Source organism: Eublepharis macularius, chromosome 6 (genome assembly GCF_028583425.1).
Source record: "Eublepharis macularius isolate TG4126 chromosome 6, MPM_Emac_v1.0, whole genome shotgun sequence".
In the NCBI taxonomy this organism is placed as follows: Eukaryota; Metazoa; Chordata; class Lepidosauria; order Squamata; family Eublepharidae; genus Eublepharis; species Eublepharis macularius.
The window spans coordinates 52,723,655-52,740,211 of NC_072795.1; the positions used below are offsets into that span (position 1 = coordinate 52,723,655).

Below are 16,557 nucleotides of genomic sequence, written 5' to 3' on the forward strand. Positions count from 1 at the left end.
TTCTCCCTGTTCACTTGCCCTCCGCTTAATCCACTTGCCATTCAAGTGTCATTCGTCACTTGTAGCTTGGCCCTCAGTTAACACCTGGATCTCCTCCAAAAGGGTGGCGCTTTCCTTTTTGCATCTCCTAATTACCAGCAGCATGAGATCAAAGCTGCATTTGTTCAGAACTGAAGCCCAGTCAGACTTAAAGGAATCATCCTTTAAGAGATAGGAACACAGTAAAACAACCACAATTCACAGTTTGCTATTTCTTAGCACTGTCCTGGCTAACGATGTTTTGACACAGGGTTTCAGACATATTCACATCTTTGCTATACCTCAAATTCTGGCAATACTAGATTTAGATGCCTGACGTTTTGTGTTCAATTGACTTTAATGTAGCAACAGGTTGAAATTAGACCTAGAATTAGCTTTATCAAACAGGAAATATTTTATAGCAGAGGTTACTTCATCCAACAGAGAGAGGTCTGAAGAAGTATATTTTTTGCAATAATGTTGAGAACAGAGGAAAAAAGAGAGGAAGACACCAAGCCTAAAATCACTAGATCAACCCCGTTAAGGAACCTGAAACCCCGTCAGTTTCTTCATGAACTATTGCAGTTTAAATACATATTTTCAATGCCATTAGGGTTATGAATGGTGAATAAACTGATAAGATATTCTATAATAATTTCATTAGTTTAAGGCTGTAATGGCACACAAGTCTCATCAGAGGGATCTTCCTTCCTAGGAAACATGGAGATGATTTTGATGCACATATATTGCCATGCCCTTTAAATAGAAGTTCCAAAACAATGTTTATCTTGCATGTTTACTATTCTGAAATCAACCACATCTACTCCACTGCACTGTTTTGTTTTGGTACAGGGAGATGAATTCTGGAAAAAAAAGATCTAGCTCCCCTGCACCTTCTAATCTCCAGGTGCAGCCTAGAAACCTCTAGAGATTAGAACTGTTCTCCATGCGACAGAGATACATTCTATTGGAGAAAAGTGACAGTTTTGGAGGGTGGACAGTATGGCATTACACCTAAGCTCCACCCCCATATCTCCAGGAATTTCCCAACCTGGAGCTTGCAGCCCTTATTTATTTCTTTGTATGATACTTGTTACCCTGTGTCTGTCCTGGAGAAGTCCCAGCAAGTTCCCAAGGGAGGAGAAGCACTTTTGGCAAGATGCATGGTGGCCAGAAGGCTTAGTGGAGTCCCAGCTACTGGGGGGTTTGGCCTTGAACGAGCCCTGAATATAAAGACTTGATGCCTTTTGTTCCGAGTGCTTGAGACAAAGCCCCTTGCACAAGGCCAAGGTTACTGAGATCCAACCTATTTCCTCACAACCTTCACAGGTGCTCCTTCCCAGACTTCAAAATTCTTGATTGCTGGGTTCTTGGTTTCTATGAACTGGACACTTTCCAGTCGCAGAGGCTTGTGCCTTCTGTAAGCAGTGAAATGTGTCATTTCTCTCCTGCTCCCTATTTGTTTCCTTCTCTTGGCCTGCTCATTCTGGCCCTTTCCTCTCTGGTTGGTTTGTTTGCTTCCTTCATGGGATCTTCTTTTGGCTTGTACCTTTTCTCTGCCTGATCTGTTCCAGCTATCCATGGCTGATTCCAGATGACTAACCTTAAGTCGCTTCATGCCGCCCTCTTCCGGATCGCGACGGGGAAAATGCGAAATATCGCATTTCCTCGCGTGAGTTTTGCACGACGATGCGCAAAACTCGCGCGAGGAAACGCGATATTTCGCATTTTCCCCGTCGCGATCCGGAAGAGGGCGGCATGAAGCGACTTAAGGTTAGTCATCTGGAATCGGCCCTAATCTCCCTAGAAGTCTCCAGGCATTCTTAAGTGAGGAGCATTCTCCAGGGCCTAGATGCTGCCTTGGCACCTCCCTATGTATCAGCCTCAGGAGTACCACTTGGAAAACACCTCTGCAGCTGACTAGAAATATGGAGGCTGTTTCTTTATTTCAGTAGTACCTCCCTCCTTACCTGCCACTTGTCAGGAGTGGAAAGGCTCTTTCACTTTGCTAATTCACCAAGCCAGACTCAAACATGCTTGGCTGGGCAATCACCACAACTGGGACAGCCCCAGACACCACTCTGTCACAAAGCTGTACATTTTTTCTTGAATAGGGGTAGATCCATAATACAAGGGAATGGCAAGTTTAAACAGAGAGTAGCATATGCTCTCGATACCTTGTTTTTTTCCCCACCATTTTTTTTTGGGGGGGGGGAGATACATTGGTAGCAAATGCAATTTCATAGCAAGCTTTGTTCATACAGTGGTGCATGAATTATAATTAGATTTATGATAATAGTGCAGAGTCAACATTTTTACAGTGCCAAATAAAAAATGAACCAATGCTCCCAAGTTCACAACATTGTTATTGTTTAGTGAATCTTTGTGAGACAAGCCCAGAATGAAAAGTTTTAAATATTTAAATATTTTCACTGAAGTTGCTGATCTAACCCCATTCTTGAAACAAAGCCTTTACCTCCAGTTTGTTTCAAAGCAAGCACATCCATTGGGGAATATCTACTAGCATGAAAGTGCTAGTATACTAATGACCAGAGCTCAGAAGAGAATTGTTAGAATAAAATTCTGTTTGTTTTAAACTAGTTGTCTGTAGTTATAGAACTGGAAAGAATGCAGATTTGAGGTTTTACAGGAAATTAAAATGTTTTGAAAATGCATTAATGTATTCATTGTTTTCAGTTGTTTTGTAATTTAGTGCGCTCCTTGGTTATTACATCTTCTTTCAGAGTGGTTGTGTTGCCTTATATTTACAATGTTTTAGCCATTATGCTTAGGACATATTTATTCTTTCTATAAATGAACTTAGAGATCAAAGAATAACATTCCTGTTTTGACATAACAGTTTAAGAAGTGCATATCTACACTCATGTCTTCATTATGCATAGAGTGGCTTGGATCTCATTAAAAACATGTGCTGACAAAAGGATTTTTATGACTGGAGCACAACTTTCTCACTTCTCCCTACCATTACAGTCCCCAAATGCTGGGGAAACCCCAAGGAACAGCAAGGGGTGGGTTAGCAAAAATCCCCACTTCCATCAGCAGAAATCCTCTGTGGGCTCCAACCCCTGTGTGTTTTTTTGGGGAGCACATTTTTCTTTCTATGGGAAGCAATGAGTATCCACTTGCTACTCTTTTGCCTTTTCGTGTTACATAATAAGATTGCAAGGTAGTATTAGTAGTATATGAATTGTGAAATTCATACAATATTTTCATGAAAACATGAGAAGCAGAGAAATGAAACCATTGACAAAAATGGACAAAAACATAAAAAAATATAAAAATCTATAACAATAACAACAATAACAACATTCAATTTATATACTGCCCTTTGGGACAACTTAATGCCTACTCAGAGTGGTTTATGTTGTTATTATCCCCATAACAATCACTCAGGGTTGCCAGCTCCATCTTGGGAAATTCCTGGAGAAACCTGGTGAAACCTGGAGAAAGTGAGGTTTGGGGAGGGAAAGGACCTTGGCATGGCAGAATTCCATAGAGTCCACCCCCCAAAGTAGCCATTTTCTCCAGATGAACTGATCTCTGTGGCCTGGAGATCAGTTGTAATTCCGGGAGATCTCCAGCCTCTACTTGGAGGCTGGCAACACTACAATCACCCTGTGAGGTGGGTGGGGCTGAGAGAGCTGTGGAAGAGCTGTGACTGACCCAAGGTCACTCAGCTGGCTACAAGTGGAGGACTGGGGAATCAAACCCGGTTCTCCAGATTAGAGTCCCGCCACTCTTAACCACTACACCAAACTGGCTGTAAGACTTAACCTTGAACTGCCGTATTGTCTTGGGCTTTATCCCAAACTCCCCCAATTCTGCACAAGCTCTCTAGCATCTCACCAGAATCTGTACTTATTCTGAGTATTCTGGCTCCACCCCCTTCCCGCAACACAGGAAGGCAATATTTTTGAGATAAAAAAGTTGCACTCTTAACATAACATAAAATGGCCCCTTCACCTTTTAAAGGATATTTTAGAATTCCATGCTTTAACTACTGTTTTATTCAACCACTCTGGTAAAAGTGTAATGTGATTATTCTATTTTGTCTCTCCTCTCTATAGACTGCCTATAGGAATCTTTTCACACTGTTGTATTAACCCATTTTCAAGGCTGCACCAAAAATTGGATATTGTGCTATAATTGCACTGTAGTAGTGGTACTCATTCTGTGGCTTGGGAGCCATATGTAGGTCTTCTGACCACCATTCCCCAATGTTGCACCCATCCTCTCTTTCAGGAGCATGGGAAAGGCCCTTGACTATGGGAATTGTGGTTGGCAGGTGATTCCCACCTTGAAATAGCTGCTTCCAGAAGAACAGAAAAGCTGTGAGCCTCTCTGAGGTATAGGCCTTATGCTAGGGATGGAAGTAAATGTGGCTGTTTTGGGTGGTGGTACTTTAGAATGCGGCTCAGTAAAGGAGAACTTTTAACAGCTAAGCATAATATGCTGCAAGTGTTCCACCTTTTTTTTGTTTAAGTCCTAGATACTAGTTAGAGGTCCCATCAGACTTTTGCAAGATCCCCTCAGCCTGTTTTTAAGAGAACCACGGACAGAGCCTACATACTCTAGTGCAATCTGCTCTTTTCCAGTTTTCAGTATATTCCATATGGAAGTAATATTTAGGTGTTATGAAATTTGTTTTGATTCAGGCATGCTTTCTCCTGCCCTTCCCCCAAGTTTTCCAAGACCAAAGAATCATCTGTCAATGTCATCTTGTCATTGTCACATTTTCCCTGTATCGTTCAGAGTGTGAAATGCTGTGCATCTGGTTATGATTTACACAGGTGGAGATGAAGCTTAAATTCTGGAGTTAGATCACCAGGAAACCTGAACCAAAACACATCCTTGGACTCATCCAACATTGTTGTCTCATGTAATCTTCCCTTATCTGCTGTTTTAGGTTTCCACGGTTTGACTCCTTATCTTTAATTAAGATTCCTGTGGGTCTCCTTCCTGAATCTCTTTGTTACTTCTTTTTGTGGCTATGTGCCTGGTTAAGGAGGATAGGCTGGTCTCCAGCCCTAAATTGCTTCATTTTTTCTCTCTAGATCTATCCGTGTTTAGGACCCTGCCTGCTCCTCTCCCTGTCCACATACCTCGTTTGGAGAAACACTTGCTCTTGCCAGTCAGTGTCTCTTGGCATACCCCAAGAGTCCCAGCTGCCTCAGAGTCTACAACATACACTAGGGACTTTTTCACATGCTCACTTTTCTGGCTAATCAGTCCATGAGGATCAGATCCATTTGCGGCTTCTGTAATTCTGCTCTTGTGGGAGTCAAACTGAAGTGGTGTCCGGCTTTTATTTCTGTATTTAGAGAAATGTTTCTGTTTCTTCTGCAGGCTTTCTGAGGGAAGACGACACATACTTTACAACATTGTAACATTTGGATGTTAGAAGGAGTTGTGATTAACCTTTACCTCATCCTGTATTTTGCTGTCAATGACTGGATGGTTTTATTTAAGCTCCAAATTTCACAAAATTTCTGTGTTTTGATTCTGGAGGGAACTTTAAAATATTGGGATTTTTTAAAATTAAAAATGTTGCAATGTTGTTTGAAACCATTTTTTTTTAATCAGAGAAAAAATGGGCTAAAAATATAAGAAACAGAGATTCCTGCACAAAATCTCATCCTAAATAGTTTGGGCTTGTGAGAAGACAACTTACTTCATTCTCTCATGATTAGTGTGCACACACAACACATCACAAACATTTCTGTGTGTTGATTGGCTGAGGAGTTCTGGAGGGAAATTTAAAATATTAAGTGGAATTCAGGGCTCTCTGCAAAGTTTTTCTTTTAGCCATCACAGCATTCCCCGCCCCCAACACTGCAAGGTTTTTGGAAACACAGAGACACCTGTACAAAATGTCATCCTAAACAGCATGGGTTGATGAGAAAATAATTTACTTCATACTGTTGAGGTTAGCATTCACACACAACTCATAAACGATGACATTTTACTTTTTTTTTTTTAAAGAATGAGGGCAGAGAGTGGTGGGGAAGAAAGGGATGGGGAAAAGGTAGTTGTAACAATTTGCTTAGTGTTGAACCACCCTGTAATGATTTGCTGTTGGTTTAAAACATGATAAACCTTTTTCTATGGACCTTTAATTCAGCTTCTCCTTCCATTACCTTAAACTTATACTTCAAGAGGGTTCAGGTGACAACCAACACTCTTTTTAATTCCACTTACACACAGCTTCAAGAGTTCTCAAGCTTTTACCTCAAGAGTACCTCTTTTCTGTCTGTGTGACCTGTATATTGCTGGCTCCCTGACTCCCTCAAAAGGTTTTTGCCACCACCAAACACTTTCACCTTAGACTCCCTTGGTGTAAATTGTAATATAGGAAGGCTTGTTATAGATGGTAGTTTGACAGAATGGTCAGCACATGAGGGTGATTGTGAGATAAAAAGATATTTTTTTCTCTTAAACAAAAGTAGAATTTATTTATAGGTGCTTAAATGTGATGGTAGCAAAGTTTTGATATGAGCATATTGGTTTCAGAATAGTTCTTAAGCTTGGCAATTTCAAATACATTTTCTTCTAGGTGTATTCACAGACTCAGTCACGCAGAGTACTTTTCCATACAGATCTTCTGTAACAGAATTTAAAAAAAACTTTCATCTAGTATACACAGGCATAGATCACGCAGACCTTCCCACACAGCTTGCCTGAACTAGATACATTCATGGGAGAGGACAGTGTACAAGGTAAGAAGCACTGAAAGCTTTAAAGCCGTTAGATAAGACACCTGCAACTTCAGTAAGCCTGTGAAAGCAAAGTAGTTATGGCATTGGCAATATGGAATCAAAGTACAGCATGAAATATTGGTTCAGAATAACAGGTCAGCATCAAGGTACAGCATGAAACACATGAAGCATCAACTAATGGCATGGATGGGGCACAGACATGACATAGAAGAGGAAACTTTCTAGCCAAATAGAAGTATCTATCTAATGTAGGCTTACCATTCCCCTGATGAGGCTGGGGGATCCTCCACCCACATGCTCTGCCCCCGGCTACTCCTCATGTGGCTGGTGGAGGAAAGAAGCTCCAGAGTGCCCCCTCGTGCATCCACGTCACACTAAGAATGATGTCATTCCTGGCATGACGCAGGGCACTCCGGAGTATATGCGCATTTTGCTTGCTCATGAGGTAAGTTCCCCCCATGTGACTCCCCTGATGCCCCCCATCCCCTGATTTGGTGCCTCATGGACATGGCAATCCTAATCTTATAGTTTTCAGTTTTAGCTTATGGTCAACATCAGGGTTTTGAAGAACAAGAATTGCCAGCCCTTGACTATTAATCCCTGGGAGCATTGGGTGAGGGGAGCAGAAACTGATGGGACATCATTTCCTGTTTCAGAACAGAAATTGACAGTGCAACACTGTAGGAATTTCTAAACCTTAATGGTTCACAATTGATATCTGAAAATTCCTAGAACATAGTGGCTGATTCCACACACGTTGGATAATGCAATTTCAATGCACTTTATCAATAGTTTGAGGTGGATTTTTTGTTCTGCACACAAAAAAATCCGTTCCAAATGATGTATAAAGAGGATTGGAAGTGCATTATCCAATGTGTGAGGAATCACCCCATGATGACATATCTTGTCCCAAAACAGCAAGTGATGTCCTGGTGTCAACTGATGCTGTTCCCCTCCCCTATTTCCCCACCATACTGCTCCATTGAGTGAGTGTGGGGGAAGGGAATCATTACCAGGAGGTTCCCCCCTGGAACTGGTTAAGTAGCAACCAGAAAAAGTACTCTGACTGGCTTCATTGCAAGGGAAGCAGTATATGTGCTTGAAACCATCAGAGAAATTATGTCCAGTTGCTTTAATCCAGTACAATCACAAATAGGTATGCTGTGGACTTTGACACAAACATAATCATCAGGAGAATGTATCTTATTCAACTCCCATGTTTGGATACAAGGCAAGCTCCTGATTGGATCACTGCAGTGGTAATTTTGAAACTTGTGTTGAGCAACTTTGAACCAGTTCAGTAGCTGCCTATTCTTAAAAGGGCCATGTTGTTGTACCTTCAGTTCTTGCATTTCTGCTTAGTGCTTACTAAACTCTGAAATGCTTGTCATGGTCACTATCTTTTAAAAAATGTTGAAGTTGCCATCATTATATCATTATACTCTTCCAACCGTTAAGCAATATTCATGGTGCAATAGCACTAATTTATTCAAATTGGAAAAAAAATTATGAAGCAACGCTTTCACTGGCATCAATAAACAGAAGGGAACGTCAGTCAGTCAGTCAAAGTTTATTGCAGTTTGTAAACCAGCACAAAACAGACAGAAATACAACCATAGTAATAGAAGTATTTAGGTTCCAATCTGAGGGGGAAACCAATTGACTGGTACCCTTGCATCCTGAAGTACTGTTAATCACAAGCATGACAGGTACTCAAAATGTTTGTCTTGTCACTATTATTTCAGGTTTGCTTCCTTACTTACTAGGTTATAAAAATACTGTAATTTTTATTAATAGTTTGTATAGCACCTTGTAAGAACAGGGATGGGCATGTGTCTTATGGAGACCAGTGGGAGGGGCTAAAATAGAGAATTCATGTATTGGTTTTATCTCTTGTTAGGACAAATAAACCCAGGTTTCTATGTCTTAAGTAGACTCTTTCTTGATTCTAATGTAATGACTTCATCCTCTGAGATCAATATTTTCTTGCTACATAACTCTGAGTAACCATAATATATTGACATGTAGGATAAAAGTATGTAATTTTAGGGTAATATTTTCTGTGTTATCCACTAAGCATTGTCTTATTTTCATTAGAAACCAACTGAGGTCCCTTGTGGACAAACTTATTAGCTGCTCAGCATGGAGATTCCTTATACCTCTAGTCCACAGTCAAAGTGAGTGTGTGGAATCTTGTAATGACTTGGCTCATCCCCAGGTGCTAATTTTAAAAGACTGGCAGTGGAAATAAAGTTTCCAGAGGTGAGTTGTATTTGATCAGCTGTGTTTGGCCATCACAGACACAACATCAGCTGCAAAGTCAAACCTGCTGTGAGCACAGAATAAAATGTTTGAATAGAATTGTCTCCTTGGAGGATGACTTTGACCTGTCATGAAATATTCACCACAGTGCGTGTATATTTTAAAAATTCAAATGCCTAGCTAAAGACTTAAAGCACTTTGTATTTTTACTCCATTCAAAAGGACGAAGCATGCACCTGTGCTAATTAAAATGAGAACCAATTATTTAAATGAAAACAAGTGAGTCCCAGAAATCCAGTTGTTTCCTAACTTTGGTTTGATGTCATCTCTGCTATTCTCTGAAACATTTCATTTGCATCAGAAATGAATACACAGTGATTGACTAACAAAATGAAATATAAGATGATTTTCATAAAACCAATACATACATAAACAATTTGTATGAGATTAACGTGAATATACAAGTAATCTTTAATGCCATTGGGGTATATTCAAGGGACTAAGAATGAGAGCACAATAGTACACACAGCCACACCTTAGGTTTTATGTTTGTTTAACTGTTTTTCTTTCTTCCTCAGCTGTCTTCTAAAGATTTAATGTTTTTTTCTCTTCTTTATTAATCTCAACGTGTTTATTTCCCTCTTTTTTCATTTTTTTTTGCATAGTCCAACAGCTGCCAATTCAGAGATTCTTCCTTTCTACCTCTCTTTTGTATGCATCTTATTTAAATTGTATGCCTGTGGGTAGAGTTTGATGTTTGATGTTTTTTCAACAGCTCCTAGTATATTTTCAGTGCAATCTGATGTAGAGTTATTCCAATCTAGGCTCATTGATTTAAAAAGACTTAGGTTGGAGTAAATCAGGATAGGACAGTATTGTTTATATAATAACAGTAGCAACAGCCCCTTGGCTGCAATCCAGTTTTCTTATGGTGCAGGAGGGTCTTGTGCTCTGAAAATAAGATCTCTTTAATGCAAAGAGTACTTTTGCACTTGGGTAGAATGACTGCCTGAATTCCAATAGGTAATTTATTCATATTTGAGTCAAGAGTAGTATGAATGCCATCAACAAATATTTATGTAGCACATTTTAACTGTTCAAAGTTTTTCACATACATTATTGCACTAATCCTTATAACAATAATTTCAAGTAGGTCTGTATTGCCATCACAATGTTGCAAATGGAAGACTGAGACTGAGACACGGTGGCTTGCCAAAGTACTGCTCTGTCTGCAGAGGAGGGATTTTAACCCAAGGCTTTCTTGGTTATCATTTAATGTGCGCCCCTGAGCAGAGCTGCACTGTTCTAAACTCACCGGCTGCAGTGGACTTAGAAGGATAAAAGTCTGTGCTAGGACTACAGTCAGTGTTTAGCCACTATCTTTTCACTGTTCTACACTGCCTCTCATTAGAGTGATGGAGATAGACACAAACTATAATTTGGTGGAATGTTTGCATTTTTAATAGGGCATGGGGCACAGTCTTTCTAATTAAAGCCCAGGAGGCAGATGTTAGGGTGTTCTAATTAAAATAAATTTGCATTTAAGTCAGTTTTATTTATGATTATTTTTTTTTTAGTTTTTCAATGGCTGTAAAGATTTCTACGTTAGGCATTCCAAATAGGCACCCTGTTTTTCTAACAAGAAAAAGAGACTATATGATTTTTTAAAAAACTCTCCAAAGAAGAAGGCAAATTGTCTGCTTTGTACAAACAAAGCAGAAATTCTCCTTTGTGCTAGGGTTAGTCATCTGCATACAGCATCATTTTTCCTAATTAGAGGGCTGAGAATACCCTGTCATTCCAGCAATTCGATTGTCTGAAACCATCTCATGGTTTTTCATAACTATGGAAAAACAACATGCCATTAGGATTACTGATTGTAATGAAGAGCCCACTTTTTTCCTTTTCCGTAGCCAAATGAAGGATGCTGATTTAGACAGTGTTAATAGATAATCTAATCTGTACCAAAATGTTATTTTCTAGCCTTAATAGTCTAACAGTGCAGTCCTATGCAGAGTTACTCTAGTCTAAGGCTTTTGAAATCAATGGTCTTAGACTGGTGTAACTCTTTATAGGACTTCATCTGAGCCTGCCTTAGCAGGTTCTGCTGTAGTGTCATCAACCAAACGGGTCCTAGTTGGGTGACCTGGGTCTCAGGAAAAGAGCGTTGGGTGGGCTACCATCACCCAGGCATCCTTCACTGCTCTCTTGGCTATTCTCTGATCTTACTCTGTACTCTCTCAAAACTCCTTCCTCTCCACCACCACTTGTGGGTGGACTTCCCTTTTATCCCTTCACCATTCTCAGTCTCCACCTCCTACTCCTGCCCCCAACAACCTAGCTGCTGCCCTGGCTGCCTTAGGTAGCCTCACCTGTGGCTGCTGTACTATCTGCCTCTTCTGACTATTTCCAACCCCCTCTAGCTTACCTGCTGGTTTGCTGTGCTGCTGCACTTCCCCTGTCTGCCTCTGTGTTGGGGTGTGGCCTGGTGTGTGCACTTCCCCTGGTCTGCCTCTGTGTTGGGGTGTGGCCTTTGCCACTACTGCTTGCGGTGGTGCTGGCCAGCTGTCTCTACCTCCTCCATCATCTTCCTCTTGCTGTTGAGCTTCTCATAGGCAAGGGACTGCTGTGGAGCCCTGGCTGGAAATCAACAGTAGCTAGGATCCAGAGGCTGCTATTTATCCTGTTTCTTGCTGCTGAGGCCTTGCCTGTGCTTCATGCACCTGTGACTTCCTTGGCATTCCTGGCCCTTGTTAGTGCCCCTATTGCCTGTCCCATCATCAGGGCCGGCATGCTCATTGAGGCAGGTCCGGGTCCTGTCTTGAGTGCTGAGGCACCAGAGGGGATGCCAGAGGGGGCACCAGGGGTGGAGGTGCGTGCCGTGGAGCTGGCATGCCTGGCCTGCTGCTCCTGCAGCCTGCCAGCCCTCCCACCCCGCGCCGCCACCAACACACACCCCTGGCCGGGCACAGCAGCCACGGGCCAGGCGCAGCAGGTGTCCGGGGCGGTGTGCAGAACCTCCCCAGCCACCCGCCACGCCCGACTGGGAGTGCAGGCAGCCTCTGTGCGCTGTCCCAGCCGCCCACTGGCCAATGGAGCTGGCTTGCTGCGTGATGATGTCACACACAGTGATGTCATCACACAGTCTGGGGCGTGCGCGCAGGGGCAGCTGTGGGTGCCAGAAACTCTGGCACCGCCCCTGCCCATCATTGCTGGGTGAGTGCTAAGGGTGGCAGGGCAGGATGAGGAGGGGGATGTAAGCCTTGTTTTTGGGGTCTGCAGCCCTGGGAGGGTTCCCAACTCCAGCCTGGGTGCCAGACAAGGTTTATAATAAAACAGTATGTGGCTTCAAAAGCTTATCTTTGACAGTATTCTCTTTGCATTTCAGCTGATTCATAAAATATAGAATTGTGCTTGTGAAAGCAAACATAAGAAACCAAAATTTGTTTATACCTGAAGAGTGGTTGATATATTTACCCATCTAGTAAGGCCAATCAGAAAAAAGATGTAGATGGAACAATGTATAATGTTTGCCTGTAAATTTATGTGTATTGCCTCACTGATTTAAGTAGGGCTTTTTTTCCCTGGGCAGTGTCCTGCTGCACCCACACACATATACTACAGAAACCTGCATGAAGAAGTTCATTTCTGGACACAAGCTACAGTCACTTTACTGGCTGTAACCCAGGTTGCCTGGCACGCGCAGCTCTCCAGTTTCAAGAGATATGAGACAGAATATAGGAAATGTTATCACAAATGAGGGATTATTGAACCACCTCTATGTCCAGGTCACATGTGCATGTTATATCATTGGATGTCTCTGAACTTCACGTGATGTATGAATACAAGACACAGACTGATTCCCAGGGTTGCCATTCCACCACCGGGGGTGTGGGATCCCCAGATCCCACCCTTTCCTCCCTATACCCACTTACCTGGCTGGCAAGGGGGCGCACTCCCTGGGGCTCCCCCTCCCGGGCGGGCCTGGGGAGTAGGCAGCAGCAGCAGCAAATGCAAGCTGCTTTTGCTGCCACTGCTGCCACCGGCTCTAACCGTTGCCACCGGCTCTCACTGTTGCCGCTGCTGTTGCCGTGACGGCAGCAAGAGCAAGTGGCTGCGGTCACAGCAAGAGCCACCGCCAGCGGCACCCAACAAGAGCCTCCCTTTGACCTGGGGCACCCTTTGACCCCGCATGATGATGTTACTCACAGATGTGACATCATCATGCGAGCCTGGAGCATGTGCGCGCAAAGAAAGGAAGCTGAGGTAAGTACCAGCTCCCAGTCCCCCTCCAGGAGAGTACAGGGACCTGGAGATCCCTTGTCGAGGGACTCCAGGTCCCTGGCAACTCTACTGATAACCACTGGAAGTATTTCTATAATGACCTACTTTACCCATGCTGATCATCATTGGGTAAACTCATGAGGTGATATGTATACATGTATGAACTGTTCTTTCCACTGGAACATTCCTTCTATAAGAAAGGTGTTTCTGTCCAATTCCTTAATAAACCAGATTTTGAATGTAAGGAATCAAATAGGCCACTGAATGCAATGATTTCTTTCATATCTCTTTCTCAAAACAGATCTATGTCTCCATAAAATATGAGATGAGAGATGAGTATGTATGTTAGGGTGCCTGGACTTCAGTGATATTTATTTCCACAGACATATATGCTTTAAATGAATACCTTGCTTTCCCTCCCTGTCAAATAAAATTTGGTTTGTATTTCACTTACACTGAAAAAAATTAAATAGAGATGTCTTGGCAAATACAAGCTGTTTTATTGGAGCAGAGCAGTGTTGTTAACGATATTACAGTTATCGCAGTGTCAGTCTTTCCATTATAAACTCCATTTTCAGAATTTTACAGCTTGCTGTAAAAACCTGCTTCAAGCTGAATCTTGGCAAGCTAGTTCTCTGCTTGGGAGTGAACCATTTTAAATCCGATAGGGTTTTTTTTTCTGCACTAGGGCTTCAAACCCATTCAGCATTATATGTTATAGCCTCATAAATGTTATTAGAGTAGCAATAGTTAGAATGGTTTTAAAGCAATGTAGCAAGAGCTAGTCAGGTTCAAATGTTCTACACAATGGGTTGGATCCAGTGCTAGATTTCTTCTAATGGAAAGGTTTTGTGTGATTTTCGTCTTTCTCCACTTCTACTGCAGACCGTCCATTTGCCCTTAGGGTCCCTTGCCCCCTACAGCAAGTAGCATTTGGGGAGCATTTTGGGGTGCAGCAGTTTGGGGGTAGGGAAGAAAGTTTGATTCACTGATAGAATTCCCTTCCATCAGTGGAAATCACTATTGGGTCCAACCCAGCGGCTTGTTTTGTTCTTGACTTGGGGTCAGTCTGATCTAGCATTGTCATCTTGCAAGATGGACGCATCCTTTAAATCCCTGATGCTTGCGTGGAGGAGGTGGCAATGGCTCCTCCTAATACTTCCCTTCCCAGTCCTTTTATGTTCTTCCTTCCTTTTAACTGCTTCTGAAGGGAAACATTAAGACATAAATCTGAAGTTGAGGTTGAAGGTAATCACTTAAGTGTCCCTTGTATTTGGCACTAAAATATTTCCAAGGACGGAGATAGACTGGGAATTCTATAATGTGCATATTTTTTAAAGATGTCCAAGTAGCATTGAAGCTCTTTAAGCTCTTTGCATCTTGCCCAATTGGTCTTCTGGTCCCTTTACTCACCCTCTTCCCCATGTTGGGGAGGGGGGAATCAAGGCTATAACAGGTAACAGAGGATACATGGGTTGGGGTGGATGGAGCAGCAGAGTTGGGAGTAAAGCCCAGAGTTTGCAAGCTGTAGGGATTTATGCATATACGATACGGGACTAAGAATTTTCATTTCTAGATCAGGCATTGGAATGCAAATCTCTATTTGAAGAATGATAAAATTTTGTTCAAGAGCCCATTTAGTCTAAACCATACAGAAACTGCAGTTTTAGTACAACCTTATGACTAGCTACTTTGATATTTCATTATAAATATTGCAATTCATTACCTTCAATATTTTTGAGTTGCTGCTTCAGATTGTCAGTGGTTGCTTTTAAATGCCAGTTTTGTCTGATCCTTTACACAGAAACCATTCACTTTTCATACCTGTTGTCCAGATAATTACAAATAAGTACATTAATTATTGTGTGGAAGTTTTGCTAGTGTAGTCAAGAAACCTGCCAAAAAGCTACTTTGAATGCCATTTTTCAATCACTATGTGTCTTACCCAAAGCAGTCTTGATCTGACAGCTTCATTCTCAAGATTGACTTCCTCCAACTCTGCAAGTGTCTCACAAATAAAACTGATGTGACATTGAAACTCCTCTAGCCATTCAAAAGGCACTTTGTGTTAGATCTTGAATTAGAAATCTTAAAATTGAGATCAGCATTGGATGATGCAATCCCAAAAGTTTATCACAGTCAATAGGCTTTTCCTTCAAGTGCTGTAAAGTTTTGGCCAGAAAAAAATGCCCAGTATGCTTGTAATCTATCAGCACAACAATGTACTAATATAATGTTATAGTCCATGTTGTTGAACTTTGATATGGACGCATTGACTTTTCTCTCTACCTTCCATGTCTCCATTTTTTGCAGCGGCCTTTGAGTCATTGCTTCGCTTGGCTGAGAACCACACGACTTCTCTGTTTGAAACTGTCTATAGATCCATGTCAAAGGAGGCACTTGAACCTGTCAAAGAGCTCTTTACAGACATCTCTCTCTACCTCTTGGGTGCTCAGACCACAGTGGAAAGTGCATTTTCCCGGTTCTTTGACAGCCTCTTCCCTTTGGTTTACAGCCACCTAATAAACCCAGGAATTACAGATTTGTCAGAAGAGTATACAGAGTGCCTGAGGCTTACGCGGCAAGATATCAACCCATTTGGACGCTATTCGAAAGAAGCCATAATAGAGCTGGCAAAGTCTCTCTGGGCAAGCAGAATGTTTAATCAGGCCCTTGGGATAGGCATTGAAGTCCTGAATGCCACCGAGCATGCCACTTTGACAAAGGAGTGTAGCCGAGCATTAGTGAAGATGCAATATTGCCCTCATTGTCAAGGCCTGACACTCATCAGGCCCTGTGAAGGATATTGTCTAAACGTTATGAGGGGATGTTTTGCCAGTGTATCAGAACTGGATGCTCAGTGGAGGGAGTATATTTATACCCTGGAATATCTTACTAATGAAATGGCTGGATCTCATGATTTGGAACTGGCACTGGTGGGTATTCGGTCCTCAGTCAATGAGGCCATCTTGTATGCACAACTGAATGGACCACAGCTGTCTGCAACTGTAAGTACCGTTCTCCAAAATAAATTTAAAATTCCTGTTGTGCTTTTTAACCTTTGGTAAATGTATTGAAGCTAATTGTGGTTTCTTTTGTGTGCATGAATTGTCAACAGGGCCACTCCCCCTCACCCCAGTCTATAATCAGGAATTAGTTGGAAGCTCTCGAGGAACCAATTTTGAACAGGAATGAAGGGAATCCCTGAGAAGTACTATTTAAATAGGAATATCAGTAGTCATATTGATCTGTCAGA

The 16,557-nt window shown here is 42.0% G+C and overlaps 1 protein-coding gene across 2 annotated transcripts in view; it reads left to right on the top strand.

Moving 5' to 3' along the window:
* The window catches only part of LOC129331697 (glypican-5-like), a 622,271-nt gene that overhangs the window by 130,430 nt on the left and 475,284 nt on the right, over positions 1-16,557 (top strand). For both annotated transcript variants that reach the window (XM_054982130.1, XM_054982131.1), the window contains exon 3: positions 15,615-16,309. In XM_054982130.1, coding sequence (XP_054838105.1) covers positions 15,615-16,309 — 695 coding nt within the window. The remainder of the gene's footprint in view (positions 1-15,614; positions 16,310-16,557) is intronic.